This window comes from Somniosus microcephalus, unplaced genomic scaffold, assembly GCF_052327205.1.
Source record: "Somniosus microcephalus isolate GS21.2 unplaced genomic scaffold, FLI_Smic_1.0 unresolved_chr2, whole genome shotgun sequence".
Lineage (NCBI taxonomy): Eukaryota > Metazoa > Chordata > Chondrichthyes > Squaliformes > Somniosidae > Somniosus > Somniosus microcephalus.
Window position 1 is genome coordinate 17,180,027 of NW_028225180.1, and position 19,277 is coordinate 17,199,303.

At 50.3% G+C, this 19,277-nt stretch overlaps 1 protein-coding gene across 1 annotated transcript; it reads right to left on the reverse strand.

Moving 5' to 3' along the window:
* Positions 1–2,510: 2,510 nt before the first annotated feature.
* LOC147092200 (epidermal differentiation-specific protein-like) lies at positions 2,511–3,444 on the reverse strand. The gene has a single exon (XM_085975629.1). The coding sequence runs from the start codon at positions 3,353–3,355 to the stop codon at positions 2,813–2,815; it is 543 nt and encodes a 180-aa protein (XP_085831755.1). The 5' UTR covers positions 3,356–3,444; the 3' UTR covers positions 2,511–2,812.
* Positions 3,445–19,277: the final 15,833 nt, after the last annotated feature.

Consider the following 19,277-nt stretch of genomic DNA (forward strand, 5'->3'; position numbering starts at 1 on the left):
ACCCACTACCCCGCTCGCTCCCCATAGCCCTGTATCAATCCCAAACTAATCCCACTGCCCCGCTCTCCCCCTATAGCCCTGTACCAATCCCAAACTAATCCCACTGACCTGCTCTCACCATAGCCCTGTATCAATCCCAAACTAATCCCACTGCCCCTCTCTCTCCCCATAGCCCTGTATCAATCCCAAACTAATCCCGCTGCCCCGCTCACTCCCCATAGCCCTGTTTCAATCCCAAACTAATCCCACTAACCCGCTCACTTCCCATAGCCCTGTATCAATTACAAACGAATCCCGCTGCCCCGCTCACTCCCCATAGCCCTGTATCAATCCCAAACTATTCCCACTGCCCCACGCTCTCCCCATAGCCCTGTATCAATCCCAAACTAAACCCACTGCCCCGCTGTCTGCCCACAACTTTGTATCAATCCGAAACTAAAAGCACTGCCCCGCTCTCTCCCCATAGTCCTGTATCAATCCCCAAACTAATCCAACTGCCCCGCTCTCTCCCCATTGCCCTGTATCAATCCCAAGCTAATCCTGTTGCCCCACTCTCACCCCATAGCCCTGTGTCAATCCCCAAACTAATCCCACTGCCCCGTGTTCCTCCCATAGTCTTTTATCAATCCCAAACTCATCCCACTGACCCACTCTCTCCCCTTAGCCCTGTATCAAACCCAAACTAATCCCACTGCCCCGCTCTCTCCCCATAGCCCTGTGTCAGTCCCAAACTATTCCCACTGCCCCGCTCTCTTCCCATAGCCCTGTATCAATCCCAAACTAATAGCACTGACCTGCATTCTCCCCATAACCCTGTATCAATCCCCAAACTAATCCCACTGCCCCACTATTCCCCATAGTCCTGTATCAAGCCCAATCTAATTCCACTGCCCCACTCTCTCCACATAGCCTTGTATCAATCCCCAAAATAATCCCACTGCCCCGCTCTCTCCCCATAGCCCTGTATCAATCTCAAACTAATCCCACTGCCCCACAATCTCCCCATAGCCCTGTATCAATACACAAACTAGCCCCACTGCCCCGCTCTCTACCCATAACCCTGTATCAACCCCCCAACTAATCCCACTGCCCTGCTGTCTCCCAATAGCCCTGCATCAATCCCAAACTAACCCCACTGCCTCGCTCGCTCCCGTAGCCGTGTATCAATCCCAAACTAATCCCACTGCCCCGCTGACTCCCCATAGCTCTGTATCAATCCCAAACTAATTCCACAGCCCCACTCTCACCCCATAGCCCTGTATCAATCCCCAAACTAATCCCACTGCCCTGCGCTCTCCCCATAGTCCTGTATCAATCCTCAAACACATTTCACTGCCCCACTCTCTCCCCATAGCCCTGTATCAATCCCCAAACTAATCCCACTGTCCTGCGCTCTCCCCATAGTCCTGTATCAATCCCCAAACTAATCCCACTGCCCCGCTCTCTCCCCATAGCCCTGTACCAATCGCAAACTAATCCCACTGCCCCACTCTTCCCCATAGCCCTGTACCAATCCCAAACTAATCCCGCTGCCCCGCTCTCTCCCCATAGCCCTGTATCAATCTCAAACTAATCCCGATGCCCCACTCTCTCCCCATAGCCTTGTATCAATCCCAAACTAATCCCACTGCCCCACGCTCTCCCCATGGCCCTGTATCAATCCCCAATCTAATCCCACTGCCCCACACTCTCCCCATAGTCCTGTATCAATCCCAAACTGAACCCACTGCCCTGCTCTCTCCCCATAGCCCTGTACCAATCGCAAACTAACCCCACTGCCCCACTCTTCCCCATAGCCCTGTATCAATCCCCAAACTAATCCCACTGCCCCACTCACTCCCCATAGCCCTGTATCAATCCCAAACTAATCCCACTGCCCCGCTCGCTCCCCATTGCCCTGTATTTTGCTGTGTTACAAACATTTATATTAACTCAATCCTTTAAACTTGCGGTAATCTCTGCCTCAACCTCGCCCTGTGGCGACGCATCCCCTTTCTGTGCTCAAACACTAACCTGCATCCAGCAACAAAAAACCTCGATTAAATCTCCTCTGAGCCTGCTGTGCTCCGGCAGAAGCAGCCCCTGTAACACACCTCTGCTCGGATCGGTGGGGCGCAGTTTCATTAACAGTGTTTAGACACCCGCACTGAGAGGCAGGCAAGTGTATAACCGGGATAAATTCAGGAGGATCAGTCTGATGGTGCACTGCCTCGGGAATGTGGTGGAACAGCCGGGAGGGTCAGGTTCCCGCAATTCCCAGTCATTCAATTCTCCCTCTCTGACCCTCACCTCTACCTTGTTATTTAAGATTTACTGCAGCACCTCATCAATCTAAACGCACACTTTCAACCATTTCCGAGTAGATTATGTGCAGCGCCTGGTATTTAGTTCCATTACACTTAATGCAGTTAAATATCGGGCGCGGCGCACACCGGGAGACCCGGCCGATACCGCCCGTTCCGAGACCAATTTCTAGACCCCAGATTTCAAAGAATAGGAGAAATGAGCCAAACGGAAACATTGGCAATGCGTTTGCAGCATTGTGATTTTATTAGATTGGTGATGAACTGACAGAGCCAAGCAAAGTTACAGACCCAATCTACACCCAGCAATCAGCAGCGGCACAGGGTTACAACAATTTGGAAGCAGTTTGCAGGGGGGGAGCTGGTTGAGGATTCAGTGAAAGATGCTCGATGCAGATTCTCTCTCCTGCAGACCGTGGGTTTAGTAAAGGAAGGACAGTCAATCAGCAGAGGGCGGGCAGCAGATCAGCATGCGATGGATCCGCTCAAACTCTTCGCAAGCTGAGTTTTCACACTTCAACATCAGAACTCTTCAAGGGTCGCAGTGAAGATATCTTGTCATTCAAGCCACGTGTGCGGTAGTCTGGCCATTTGTCACCTTTAAAGGTGATGACGCGTCTGCCTTTGAAACCGGCATCTTCATACAGAATCCAGACACCTTCCTTCACCTCATGGGAGGAAACCAGATTATCGAACCCAGCATACTTCAGATCTTCAACTTCGATGTCGATGTCGCGCTCTTCACCGCCATATTTAACGTGCTGGTACAGAACAATGTTTGGGTTTTGTAAATCTTCACTCACCCGGCGCAAAGATTGAATCTTTTTGTCCATGGTGCCGAGACCGTCATGGTTCCCGTCTCCGTATACCATGAATTCTCCTTGGTAGTCCTTTTCCTTGTATGCCACCCAGTGTTTACCTTCCACCTTCAGGGAGCTAGCACGGCCACTGAACATCACTGTCCCGAGGTCAGGGACACTGTCCCTAAATTGCTCCTTCTTGCCCCTGAGGCCGGGTTCCTCATAGAGGACAATCATTTCGTTTGTGGTCATCCTGACTGTTGATTTGGTCGCTGCTGTCAGATTTCAGTGAGCTCAGTGCCACTGCAATCATTCAGTGGTTTCCTGGTCCAGGCGTGGACTTATATTCACTTTCTTGCTGATGAATCAGCACATTGTAATTCATGCTGAGCATTTAATAGTGAATCGGCAGATTGTGCCAAACCCTAATGGGCGGAACACAACTCAGAAAATAGAACTTTGAGAAACTTTCACAAGTTTCTGGAACCTGCCAAGTCAGTAATTGTACAAACTATGTCCCTCACACTCTCACTCTCCGTGTTCCAGTAATTGTACACACCGTGTCCCTCACACACTCACTCTCCGTGTTCCAGTAATTGTACACACCGTGTCCCTCACACTCTCACACTCAGTGTTCCAGTAATTGTACACACCGTGTCCCTCACACACTCACTCTCCGTGTTCCAGTAATTGTACACACCGTGTCCCTCACACTCTCACTCTCCGTGTTCCAGTAATTGTACAAACTATGTCCCTCACACTCTCACTCTCCGTGTTCCAGTAATTGTACACACCATGTCCCTCGCACTCTCACTCTCTGTGTTCCAGTAATAGTACACACGGTGTCCCTCGCAATCTCACTCTCCGTGTTCCAGTAATTGTACACACCGTGTCCCTCACACTCTCACTCTCCGTGTTCCAGTAATTGTACACACCGTGTCCCTCACACTCTCACTCTCCGTGTTCCAGTAATTGTACACACCGTGTCCCTCACACTCTCACTCTCCGTGTTCCAGTAATTGTACACACCGTGTCCTTCACACTGTCACTCTCCGTGTTCCAGTAATTGTACACACCGTGTCCCTCACACTCTCACTCTCCGTGTTCCAGTAATTGTACACACAGTGTCCCTCACACTCTCACTCTCCGTGTTCCAGTAATTGTACACACCGTGTCCCTCACACTCTCACTCTCCATGTTCCAGTAATTGTACACACCGTGTCCCTCGCACTCTCACTCTCCGTGTTCCAGTAATTGTACACACTGTGTCCCTCACATTCTCACTCTCCGTGTTCCAGTAATTATACACACCGTGTCCCTCGCACTCTCACTCTCCGTGTTCCAGCAATTGTACACACCGTGTCCCACACACTCTCACTCTCTGTGTTCCAGTAATTGTACACACCGTGTCCCTCGCACTCTCGCTCTCTGTGTTCCAGTAATTGTACACACTGTGTCCCTCACACTCTCACTCTCCGTGTTCCAGTAATTGTACACACTGTGTCCCTCACACTCTCACTCTCCGTGTTCCAGTAATTGTACACACCGTGTCCCACACACTCTCACTCTCCGTGTTCCAGTAATTGTACCCACCGTGTCCCTCACACTCTCACTCTCCGTGTTCCAGTAATTGTACACACCGTGTCCCTCACACTCTCACTCTCCGTGTTCCAGTAATTGTACACACCGTGTCCCTCACACTCTCGCTCTCTGTGTTCTAGTAATTGTACACACCGTGTCCCTCACACTCTCACTCTCCGTGTTCCAGTAATTGTACACACCGTGTCCCTCGCACTCTCAGTCTCCGTGTTCCAGTAATTGTACACACCGTGTCCCTCACACTCTCACTCTCCGTGTTCCAGTATTTGTACACACCGTGTCCCTCTCACTCTCACTCTCCGTGTTCCAGTAATTGTACACAACGTGTCCCTCGCACTCTCACTCTCCGTGTTCCAGTAATTGTACACACCGTGTCCCTCACACTCTCACTCTCCGTGTTCCAGTATTTGTACACACCGTGTCCCTCTCACTCTCACTCTCCGTGTTCCAGTAATTGTACACAACGTGTCCCTCGCACTCTCACTCTCCATGTTCCAGTAATTGTACACACCATGTCCCTCGCACTCTCACTTTCCGTGTTCCAGTAAATGTACACACCGTGTCCCTCGCACTCTCACTCTCCGTGTTCCAGTAATTGTACACACCGTGTCCCTCACACTCTCACTCTCTGTGTTCCAGTAATTGTACACACCTTGTCCCTCACACTCTCACTCTCCGTGTTCCAGTAATTGTACACACCGTGTCCTTCTCACTCTCACTCTCCGTGTTCCAGTAATTGTACACACCGTGTCCCTCACACTCTCACTCTCCGTGTTCCAGTAATTGTACACACTGTGTCCCTCACACTCTCACTCTCCGTGTTCCAGTAATTGTACACACCGTGTCCCTCACACTCTCACTCTCCGTGTTCCAGTAATTGTACACACCGTGTCCCTCGCACTCTCACTCTCCGTGTTCCAGTAATTGTACACACTGTGTCCCTCACACTCTCGCTCTCCGTGTTCCAGTAATTGTACACACAGTGTCCCTCACACTCTCACTCTCCGTGTTCCAGTAATTGTACACACCGTGTCCCTCACACTCTCACTCTCCGTGTTCCAGTAATTGTACACACCGTGTCCCTCTCACTCTCACTCTCCGTGTTCCAGTAATTGCACACACCGTGTCCCTCACACTCTCACTCTCCGTGTTCCAGTAATTGTACACACTGTGTCCCTCACACTCTCACTCTCCGTGTTCCAGTAATTGTACACACCGTGGCCCTCACACTCTCACTCTCCGTGTTCCAGTAATTGTACACACTGTGTCCCTCACACTCTCACTCTCCGTGTTCCAGTAATTGTACACACCGTGGCCCTCACACTCTCACTCTCCGTGTTCCAGTAATTGTACACACCGTGTCCCTCACACTCTCACTCTCCGTGTTCCAGTAATTGTACACACTGTGTCCCTCACACTCTCAGTCTCCATGTTCCAGTAATTGTACAAACTATGTCCCTCACACTCTCACTCCCCGTGTTCCAGTAATTGTACACACCGTGTCCCTCACACTCTCACTCTCCGTGTTCCAGTAATTGTACACACCTTGTCCCTCACACTCTCACTCTCCGTGTTCCAGTAATTGTACACACCGTGTCCCTCACACTCTCACTCTCCGTGTTCCAGTAATTGTACACACCGTGTCCCTCACACTCTCACTCTCCATGTTCCAGTAATTGTACACACTGTGTCCCTCACACTCTCAGTCTCCGTGTTCCAGTAATTGTACAAACTATGTCCCTCACACTCTCACTCTCCGTGTTCCAGTAATTGTACACACCGTGTCCCTCACACTCTCACTCTCCGTGTTCCAGTAATTGTACACACCTTGTCCCTCACACTCTCAATCTCCGTGTTCCAGTAATTGTACACAACGTGTCCCTCACACTCTCACTGTCCGTGTTCCAGTAATTGTACACACCGTGTCCCTCACACTCTCACTCTCCATGTTCCAGTAATTGTACACACCGTGTCCCTCACACTCTCACTCTCCGTGTTCCAGTAATTGTACACACCGTGTCCCTCACACTCTCACCCTCCGTGTTCCAGTAATTGTACACACAGTGTCCCTCACACTCTCACTCTCCGTGTTCCAGTAATTGTACACACCGTGTCCCTCGCACTCTCACTCTCCATGTTCCAGTAATTGTACACACCGTGTCACTCACACTCTCACTCTCCGTGTTCCAGTAATTGTACACACCGTGTCCCTCACACTCTCACTCTCCGTGTTCCAGTAATTGTACACACCGTGTCCCTCACACTCTCACTCTCCGTGTTCCAGTAATTGTACACACCGTGTCCCTCACACTCTCACTCTCCGTGTTCCAGTAATTGTACACACCATGTCCCTCACACCCTCACTCTCCATGTTCCAGTAATTGTACACACCGTGTCACTCACACTCTCACTCTCCGTGTTCCAGTAATTGTACACACCGTGTCCCTCACACTCTCACTCTCCGTGTTCCAGTAATTGTACACACCGTGTCCCTCACACTCTCACTCTCCGTGTTCCAGTAATTGTACACACTGTGTCCCTCACACTCTCACTCTCCGTGTTCCAGTAATTGTACACACCGTGTCCCTCACACTCTCACTCTCCGTGTTCCAGTAATTGTACCCACCGTGTCCTTCACACTCTCACTCTCCGTGTTCCAGTAATTGTACACACCGTGTCCCTCGCACTCTCAGTCTCCGTGTTCCAGTAATTGTACACACCGTGTCCCTCACACTCTCACTCTCCGTGTTCCAGTATTTGTACACACCGTGTCCCTCTCACTCTCACTCTCCGTGTTCCAGTAATTGTACACACCGTGTCCCTCGCACTCTCACTCTCCGTGTTCCAGTAATTGTACACACCGTGTCCTACACACTCTCATTCTCCGTGTTCCAGTAATTGTACACACCGTGTCCCTCACACTCTCGCTCTCCGTGTTCCAGTAATTGTACACACCGTGTCCCTCACACTCTCGCTCTCTGTGTTCCAGTAATTGTACACACCGTGTCCCTCGCACTCTCACTCTCCATGTTCCAGTAATTGTACACACCATGTCCCTCGCACTCTCACTTTCCGTGTTCCAGTAATTGTACACACCGTGTCCCTCGCACTCTCACTCTCCGTGTTCCAGTAATTGTACACACCGTGTCCCTCACACTCTCACTCTCTGTGTTCCAGTAATTGTACACACCTTGTCCCTCACACTCTCACTCTCCGTGTTCCAGTAATTGTACACACCGTGTCCCTCGCACTCTCAGTCTCCGTGTTCCAGTAATTGTACACACCGTGTCCCTCACACTCTCACTCTCCGTGTTCCAGTATTTGTACACACCGTGTCCCTCTCACTCTCACTCTCCGTGTTCCAGTAATTGTACACAACGTGTCCCTCGCACTCTCACTCTCCGTGTTCCAGTAATTGTACACACCGTGTCCTACACACTCTCATTCTCCGTGTTCCAGTAATTGTACACACCGTGTCCCTCACACTCTCGCTCTCCGTGTTCCAGTAATTGTACACACCGTGTCCCTCACACTCTCGCTCTCTGTGTTCCAGTAATTGTACACACCGTGTCCCTCGCACTCTCACTCTCCATGTTCCAGTAATTGTACACACCATGTCCCTCGCACTCTCACTTTCCGTGTTCCAGTAATTGTACACACCGTGTCCCTCGCACTCTCACTCTCCGTGTTCCAGTAATTGTACACACCGTGTCCCTCACACTCTCACTCTCTGTGTTCCAGTAATTGTACACAACTTGTCCCTCACACTCTCACTCTCCGTGTTCCAGTAATTGTACACACCGTGTCCTTCTCACTCTCACTCTCCGTGTTCCAGTAATTGTACACACCGTGTCCCTCACACTCTCACTCTCCGTGTTCCAGTAATTGTACACACTGTGTCCCTCACACTCTCACTCTCCGTGTTCCAGTAATTGTACACACCGTGTCCCTCACACTCTCACTCTCCGTGTTCCAGTAATTGTACACACCGTGTCCCTCGCACTCTCACTCTCCGTGTTCCAGTAATTGTACACACTGTGTCCCTCACACTCTCGCTCTCCGTGTTCCAGTAATTGTACACACAGTGTCCCTCACACTCTCACTCTCCGTGTTCCAGTAATTGTACACACCGTGTCCCTCACACTCTCACTCTCCGTGTTCCAGTAATTGTACACACCGTGTCCCTCTCACTCTCACTCTCCGTGTTCCAGTAATTGCACACACCGTGTCCCTCACACTCTCACTCTCCGTGTTCCAGTAATTGTACACACTGTGTCCCTCACACTCTCACTCTCCGTGTTCCAGTAATTGTACACACCGTGGCCCTCACACTCTCACTCTCCGTGTTCCAGTAATTGTACACACTGTGTCCCTCACACTCTCACTCTCCGTGTTCCAGTAATTGTACACACCGTGGCCCTCACACTCTCACTCTCCGTGTTCCAGTAATTGTACACACCGTGTCCCTCACACTCTCACTCTCCGTGTTCCAGTAATTGTACACACTGTGTCCCTCACACTCTCAGTCTCCATGTTCCAGTAATTGTACAAACTATGTCCCTCACACTCTCACTCCCCGTGTTCCAGTAATTGTACACACCGTGTCCCTCACACTCTCACTCTCCGTGTTCCAGTAATTGTACACACCTTGTCCCTCACACTCTCACTCTCCGTGTTCCAGTAATTGTACACACCGTGTCCCTCACACTCTCACTCTCCGTGTTCCAGTAATTGTACACACCGTGTCCCTCACACTCTCACTCTCCATGTTCCAGTAATTGTACACACTGTGTCCCTCACACTCTCAGTCTCCGTGTTCCAGTAATTGTACAAACTATGTCCCTCACACTCTCACTCTCCGTGTTCCAGTAATTGTACACACCGTGTCCCTCACACTCTCACTCTCCGTGTTCCAGTAATTGTACACACCTTGTCCCTCACACTCTCAATCTCCGTGTTCCAGTAATTGTACACAACGTGTCCCTCACACTCTCACTGTCCGTGTTCCAGTAATTGTACACACCGTGTCCCTCACACTCTCACTCTCCATGTTCCAGTAATTGTACACACCGTGTCCCTCACACTCTCACTCTCCGTGTTCCAGTAATTGTACACACCGTGTCCCTCACACTCTCACCCTCCGTGTTCCAGTAATTGTACACACAGTGTCCCTCACACTCTCACTCTCCGTGTTCCAGTAATTGTACACACCGTGTCCCTCGCACTCTCACTCTCCATGTTCCAGTAATTGTACACACCGTGTCACTCACACTCTCACTCTCCGTGTTCCAGTAATTGTACACACCGTGTCCCTCACACTCTCACTCTCCGTGTTCCAGTAATTGTACACACCGTGTCCCTCACACTCTCACTCTCCGTGTTCCAGTAATTGTACACACCGTGTCCCTCACACTCTCACTCTCCGTGTTCCAGTAATTGTACACACCATGTCCCTCACACCCTCACTCTCCATGTTCCAGTAATTGTACACACCGTGTCACTCACACTCTCACTCTCCGTGTTCCAGTAATTGTACACACCGTGTCCCTCACACTCTCACTCTCCGTGTTCCAGTAATTGTACACACCGTGTCCCTCACACTCTCACTCTCCGTGTTCCAGTAATTGTACACACTGTGTCCCTCACACTCTCACTCTCCGTGTTCCAGTAATTGTACACACCGTGTCCCTCACACTCTCACTCTCCGTGTTCCAGTAATTGTACCCACCGTGTCCTTCACACTCTCACTCTCCGTGTTCCAGTAATTGTACACACCGTGTCCCTCGCACTCTCAGTCTCCGTGTTCCAGTAATTGTACACACCGTGTCCCTCACACTCTCACTCTCCGTGTTCCAGTATTTGTACACACCGTGTCCCTCTCACTCTCACTCTCCGTGTTCCAGTAATTGTACACACCGTGTCCCTCGCACTCTCACTCTCCGTGTTCCAGTAATTGTACACACCGTGTCCTACACACTCTCATTCTCCGTGTTCCAGTAATTGTACACACCGTGTCCCTCACACTCTCGCTCTCCGTGTTCCAGTAATTGTACACACCGTGTCCCTCACACTCTCGCTCTCTGTGTTCCAGTAATTGTACACACCGTGTCCCTCGCACTCTCACTCTCCATGTTCCAGTAATTGTACACACCATGTCCCTCGCACTCTCACTTTCCGTGTTCCAGTAATTGTACACACCGTGTCCCTCGCACTCTCACTCTCCGTGTTCCAGTAATTGTACACATCGTGTCCCTCACACTCTCACTCTCTGTGTTCCAGTAATTGTACACACCTTGTCCCTCACACTCTCACTCTCCGTGTTCCAGTAATTGTACACACCGTGTCCTTCTCACTCTCACTCTCCGTGTTCCAGTAATTGTACACACCGTGTCCCTCACACTCTCACTCTCCGTGTTCCAGTAATTGTACACACTGTGTCCCTCACACTCTCACTCTCCGTGTTCCAGTAATTGTACACACCGTGTCCCTCACACTCTCACTCTCCGTGTTCCAGTAATTGTACACACCGTGTCCCTCGCACTCTCACTCTCCGTGTTCCAGTAATTGTACACATTGTGTCCCTCACACTTTCGCTCTCCGTGTTCCAGTAATTGTACACACAGTGTCCCTCACACTCTCACTCTCCGTGTTCCAGTAATTGTACACACCGTGTCCCTCACACTCTCACTCTCCGTGTTCCAGTAATTGTACACACCGTGTCCCTCTCACTCTCACTCTCCGTGTTCCAGTAATTGCACACACCATGTCCCTCACACTCTCACTCTCCGTGTTCCAGTAATTGTACACACTGTGTCCCTCACACTCTCACTCTCCGTGTTCCAGTAATTGTACACACCGTGGCCCTCACACTCTCACTCTCCGTGTTCCAGTAATTATACACACTGTGTCCCTCACACTCTCACTCTCCGTGTTCCAGTAATTGTACACACCGTGGCCCTCACACTCTCACTCTCCGTGTTCCAGTAATTGTACACACCGTGTCCCTCACACTCTCACTCTCCGTGTTCCAGTAATTGTACACACTGTGTCCCTCACACTCTCAGTCTCCATGTTCCAGTAATTGTACAAACTATGTCCCTCACACTCTCACACCCCGTGTTCCAGTAATTGTACACACCGTGTCCCTCACACTCTCACTCTCCGTGTTCCAGTAATTGTACACACCTTGTCCCTCACACTCTCACTCTCCGTGTTCCAGTAATTGTACACACCGTGTCCCTCACACTCTCACTCTCCGTGTTCCAGTAATTGTACACACCGTGTCCCTCACACTCTCACTCTCCATGTTCCAGTAATTGTACACACTGTGTCCCTCACACTCTCAGTCTCCGTGTTCCAGTAATTGTACAAACTATGTCCCTCACACTCTCACTCTCCGTGTTCCAGTAATTGTACACACCTTGTCCCTCACACTCTCAATCTCCGTGTTCCAGTAATTGTACACAACGTGTCCCTCACACTCTCACTCTCCGTGTTCCAGTAATTGTACACACCGTGTCCCTCACACTCTCACTCTCCATGTTCCAGTAATTGTACACACCGTGTCCCTCACACTCTCACTCTCCGTGTTCCAGTAATTGTACACACCGTGTCCCTCACACTCTCACCCTCCGTGTTCCAGTAATTGTACACACAGTGTCCCTCACACTCTCACTCTCCGTGTTCCAGTAATTGTACACACCATGTCCCTCACACCCTCACTCTCCATGTTCCAGTAATTGTACACACCGTGTCACTCACACTCTCACTCTCCGTGTTCCAGTAATTGTACACACCGTGTCCCTCACACACTCACTCTCCGTGTTCCAGTAATTGTACACACCGTGTCCCTCACACTCTCACTCTCCGTGTTCCAGTAATTGTACACACCGTGTCCCTCACACTCTCACTCTCCGTGTTCCAGTAATTGTACCCACCGTGTCCTTCACACTCTCACTCTCCGTGTTCCAGTAATTGTACACATCGTGTCCCTCACACTCTCACTCTCCGTGTTCCAGTAATTGTATACACTGTGTCCCTCTCACTCTCCGTGTTCCAGTAATTGTACACATCGTGTCCCTCGCACTCTCACTCTCCGTGTTCCAGTAATTGTACACACCGAGTCCCTCGCACTCTCACTCTCCGTGTTCCAGTAATTGTACACACCGTGTCCCTCACACTCTCACTCTCCGTGTTCCAGTAATTGTACACACCGTGTCCCTCACACTCTCTGTGTTCCAGTAATTGTACACACCGTGTCCCTCACACTCTCACTCTCCGTGTTCCAGTAATTGTACACACTGTGTCCCTCACACTCTCACTCTCCATGTTCCAGTAATTGTACACACTGTGTCCCTCACACTCTCAGTCTCCGTGTTCCAGTAATTGTACAAACTATGTCCCTCACACTCTCACTCTCCGTGTTCCAGTAATTGTACACACCGTGTCCCTCACACTCTCACTCTCCGTGTTCCAGTAATTGTACACACCTTGTCCCTCACACTCTCACTCTCCGTGTTCCAGTAATTGTACACACCGTGTCCCTCACACTCTCACTCTCCGTGTTCCAGTAATTGTACACACCGTGTCCCTCACACTCTCACTCTCCCTGTTCCAGTAATTGTACACACCGTGTCCCACACACTCTCACTCTCCGTGTTCCAGTAATTGTACACACCGTGTCCCTCACACTCTCACTCTCCGTGTTCCAGTAATTGTACACACCGTGTCCCTCACACTCTCACTCTCCGTGTTCCAGTAATTGTACACACCTTGTCCCTCACACTCTCACTCTCCGTGTTCCAGTAATTGTACACACCGTGTCCCTCGCACACTCACTCTCCGTGTTCCAGTAATTGTACACACCGTGTCCCTCGCACTCTCACTCTCCGTGTTCCAGTAATTGTATACACCGTGTCCCTCTCACTCTCACCCTCCATGTTCCAGTAATTGTACACACAGTGTCCCTCACACTCTCACTCTCCATGTTCCAGTAATTGTACACACCGTGTCCCTCACACCCTCACTCTCCATGTTCCAGTAATTGTACACACCGTGTCCCTCACACTCTCACTCTCCATGTTCCAGTAATTGTACACACCGTGTCCCGCACACTCTCACCCTCCGTGTTCCAGTAATTGTACACACCATGTCCCTCACACTCTCACTCTCCGTGTTCCAGTAATTGTACACACCATGTCCCTCACACTCTCACTCTCCGTGTTCCAGTAATTGTACACACCATGTCCCTCACACCCTCACTCTCCATGTTCCAGTAATTGTACACACCGTGTCCCTCACACTCTCACTCTCCGTGTTCCAGTAATTGTACACACCGTGTCCCTCACACTCTCACTCTCCGTGTTCCAGTAATTGTACAAACTATGTCCCTCACACTCTCACTCTCCGTGTTCCAGTAATTGTACACACCGTGTCCCTCGCACTCTCACTCTCCGTGTTCCAGTAATTGTACACACCGTGTCCCTCACACTCTCACTCTCCGTGTTCCAGTAATTGTACACACCGTGTCCCTCACACTCTCACTCTCCGTGTTCCAGTAATTGTACACACCGTGTCCCTCTCACTCTCACTCTCCGTGTTCCAGTAATTGCACACACCGTGTCCCTCACACTCTCACTCTCCGTGTTCCAGTAATTGTACACACTGTGTCCCTCACACTCTCACTCTCCGTGTTCCAGTAATTGTACACACCGTGGCCCTCACACTCTCACTCTCCGTGTTCCAGTAATTGTACACACTGTGTCCCTCACACTCTCACTCTCCGTGTTCCAGTAATTGTACACACCGTGGCCCTCACACTCTCACTCTCCGTGTTCCAGTAATTGTACACACCTTGTCCCTCACACTCTCACTCTCCGTGTTCCAGTAATTGTACACACTGTGTCCCTCACACTCTCAGTCTCCATGTTCCAGTAATTGTACAAACTATGTCCCTCACACTCTCACTCCCCGTGTTCCAGTAATTGTACACACCGTGTCCCTCACACTCTCACTCTCCGTGTTCCAGTAATTGTACACACCTTGTCCCTCACACTCTCACTCTCCGTGTTCCAGTAATTGTACACACCGTGTCCCTCACACTCTCACTCTCCGTGTTCCAGTAATTGTACACACCGTGTCCCTCACACTCTCACTCTCCATGTTCCAGTAATTGTACACACTGTGTCCCTCACACTCTCAGTCTCCGTGTTCCAGTAATTGTACAAACTATGTCCCTCACACTCTCACTCTCCGTGTTCCAGTAATTGTACACACCGTGTCCCTCACACTCTCACTCTCCGTGTTCCAGTAATTGTACACACCTTGTCCCTCACACTCTCAATCTCCGTGTTCCAGTAATTGTACACAACGTGTCCGTCACACTCTCACTCTCCGTGTTCCAGTAATTGTACACACCGTGTCCCTCACACTCTCACTCTCCCTGTTCCAGTAATTGTACACACCGTGTCCCTCACACTCTCACTCTCCGTGTTCCAGTAATTGTACACACCGTGTCCCTCACACTCTCACCCTCCGTGTTCCAGTAATTGTACACACAGTGTCCCTCACACTCTCACTCTCCGTGTTCCAGTAATTGTACACACCATGTCCCTCACACCCTCACTCTCCATGTTCCAGTAATTGTACACACCGTGTCACTCACACTGTCACTCTCCGTGTTCCAGTAATTGTACACACCGTGTCCCTCACACTCTCACTCTCCGTGTTCCAGTAATTGTACACACCGTGTCCCTCACACTCTCACTCTCCGTGTTCCAGTAATTGTACACACTGTGTCCCTCACACTCTCACTCTCCGTGTTCCAGTAATTGTACACACCGTGTCCCTCACACTCTCACTCTCCGTGTTCCAGTAATTGTACCCACCGTGTCCTTCACACTCTCACTCTCCGTGTTCCAGTAATTGTACACATCGTGTCCCTCACACTCTCACTCTCCGTGTTCCAGTAATTGTATACACTGTGTCCCTCTCACTCTCCGTGTTCCAGTAATTGTACACATCGTGTCCCTCGCACTCTCACTCTCCGTGTTCCAGTAATTGTACACACCGAGTCCCTCGCACTCTCACTCTCCGTGTTCCAGTAATTGTACACACCGTGTCCCTCACACTCTCACTCCCCGTGTTCCAGTAATTGTACACACCGTGTCCCTCACACTCTCTGTGTTCCAGTTATTGTACACACCGTGTCCCTCACACTCTCACTCTCCGTGTTCCAGTAATTGTACACACTGTGTCCCTCACACTCTCACTCTCCATGTTCCAGTAATTGTACACACCGTGTCCCTCACACTCTCACTCTCCGTGTTCCAGTAATTGTACACACCGTGTCCCTCACACTCTCACCCTCCGTGTTCCAGTAATTGTACACACAGTGTCCCTCACACTCTCACTCTCCGTGTTCCAGTAATTGTACACACCATGTCCCTCACACCCTCACTCTCCATGTTCCAGTAATTGTACACACCGTGTCACTCACACTCTCACTCTCCGTGTTCCAGTAATTGTACACACCGTGTCCCTCACACTCTCACTCTCCGTGTTCCAGTAATTGTACACACCGTGTCCCTCACACTCTCACTCTCCGTGTTCCAGTAATTGTACACACTGTGTCCCTCACACTCTCACTCTCCGTGTTCCAGTAATTGTACACACCGTGTCCCTCACACTCTCACTCTCCGTGTTCCAGTAATTGTACCCACCGTGTCCTTCACACTCTCACTCTCCGTGTTCCAGTAATTGTACACATCGTGTCCCTCACACTCTCACTCTCCGTGTTCCAGTAATTGTATACACTGTGTCCCTCTCACTCTCCGTGTTCCAGTAATTGTACACATCGTGTCCCTCGCACTCTCACTCTCCGTGTTCCAGTAATTGTACACACCGAGTCCCTCGCACTCTCACTCTCCGTGTTCCAGTAATTGTACACACCGTGTCCCTCACACTCTCACTCTCCGTGTTCCAGTAATTGTACACACCGTGTCCCTCACACTCTCTGTGTTCCAGTTATTGTACACACCGTGTCCCTCACACTCTCACTCTCCGTGTTCCAGTAATTGTACACACTGTGTCCCTCACACTCTCACTCTCCATGTTCCAGTAATTGTACACACTGTGTCCCTCACACTCTCAGTCTCCGTGTTCCAGTAATTGTACAAACTATGTCCCTCACACTCTCACTCTCCGTGTTCCAGTAATTGTACACACCGTGTCCCTCACACTCTCACTCTCCGTGTTCCAGTAATTGTACACACCTTGTCCCTCACACTCTCACTCTCCGTGTTCCAGTAATTGTACACACCGTGTCCCTCACACTCTCACTCTCCGTGTTCCAGTAATTGTACACACCGTGTCCCTCACACTCTCACTCTCCCTGTTCCAGTAATTGTACACACCATGTCCCACACACTCTCACTCTCCGTGTTCCAGTAATTGTACACACCGTGTCCCTCACACTCTCACTCTCCGTGTTCCAGTAATTGTACACACCGTGTCCCTCACACTCTCACTCTCCGTGTTCCAGTAATTGTACACACCTTGTCCCTCACACTCTCACTCTCCGTGTTCCAGTAATTGTACACACCGTGTCCCTCGCACACTCACTCTCCGTGTTCCAGTAATTGTACACACCGTGTCCCTCGCACTCTCACTCTCCGTGTTCCAGTAATTGTACACACCGTGTCCCTCTCACTCTCACCCTCCATGTTCCAGTAATTGTACACACAGTGTCCCTCACACTCTCACTCTCCATGTTCCAGTAATTGTACACACCGTGTCCCTCACACCCTCACTCTCCATGTTCCAGTAATTGTACACACCGTGTCCCTCACACTCTCACTCTCCATGTTCCAGTAATTGTACACACCGTGTCCCTCACACTCTCACCCTCCGTGTTCCAGTAATTGTACACACCATGTCCCTCACACTCTCACTCTCCGTGTTCCAGTAATTGTACACACCATGTCCCTCACACTCTCACTCTCCGTGTTCCAGTAATTGTACACACCATGTCCCTCACACCCTCACTCTCCATGTTCCAGTAATTGTACACACCGTGTCCCTCACACTCTCACTCTCCGTGTTCCAGTAATTGTACACACCGTGTCCCTCACACTCTCACTCTCCGTGTTCCAGTAATTGTACAAACTATGTCCCTCACACTCTCACTCTCCGTGTTCCAGTAATTGTACACACCGTGTCCCTCGCACTCTCACTCTCCGTGTTCCAGTAATTGTACACACCGTGTCCCTCACACTCTCACTCTCCGTGTTCCAGTAATTGTACACACCGTGTCCCTCACACTCTCACTCTCTGTGTTCCAGTAATTGTACACACCGTGTCCCTCACACTCACACTCTCCATGTTCCAGTAATTGTACCCACCGTGTCCCTCACACTCTCACTCTCCGTGTTTCAGTAATTGTACACACCGTGTCCCTCACACTCTCACTCTCCGTGTTCCAGTAATTGTACACACCGTGTCCCTCGCACTCTCACTCTCCGTGTTCCAGTAATTGTACACACCGAGTCCCTTGCACTCTCAGTCTCTGTGTTCCAGTAATTGTACACACTGTGTCCCTCACACTCTCACTCTCCGTGTTCCAGTAATTGTACACACCGTGTCCCTCGCACTCTCACTCTCCGTGTTCCAGTAATTGTACACACCGTGTCCCTTGCACTCTCAGTCTCTGTGTTCCAGTAATTGTACACACTGTGTCCCTCGCACTCTCACTCTCCGTGTTCCAGTAATTGTACACACCGTGTCCCTTGCACTCTCAGTCTCCGTGTTCCAGTAATTGTACACACCGTGTCCCTCACACTCTCACTCTCCGTGTTCCAGTAATTGTACACATCGTGTCCCTCGCACTCTCACTCTCCGTGTTCCAGTAATTGTACACACCGTGTCCCTCGCACACTCACTCTCCGTGTTCCAGTAATTGTACACACTGTGTCCCTCGCACTCTCACTCTCCGTGTTCCAGTAATTGTACACACCGTGTCCATCGCACTCTCACTCTCCGTGTTCCAGTAATTGTACACACCGTGTCCCTCGCACTCTCACTCTCCGTGTTCCAGTAATTGTGCACACCGTGTCCCTCGCACTCTCACTCTCCGTGTTCCAGTAATTGTACACACCGTGTCCATCGCACTCTCACTCTCCGTGTTCCAGTAATTGTACACACCGTGTCCCTCGCACTCTCACTCTCCGTATTCCAGTAATTGTACACACCGTGTCCCTCGCACTCTCACTCTCCGTGTTCCAGTAATTGTACACACTGTGTCCCTCACACTCTCACTCTCCGTGTTCCTGTAATTGTACACATCGTGTCCCTCACACTCTCACTCTCCGTGTTACAGTAATTGTACACACCGTGTCCCTCACACTCTCACTCTCCGTGTTCCAGTAATTGTACACATCGTGTCCCTCGCACTCTCACTCTCCGTGTTCCAGTAATTGTACACACCGTGTCCCTCGCACACTCACTCTCCGTGTTCCAGTAATTGTACACACTGTGTCCCTCGCACTCTCACTCTCCGTGTTCCAGTAATTGTACACAC

Coding starts and splice junctions, on each gene's coding strand:
- LOC147092200 (XM_085975629.1), bottom strand. CDS start 3,355: ATGACCACAAACGAAATGATTGTCCTCTATGAGGAACCCGGCCTCAGG.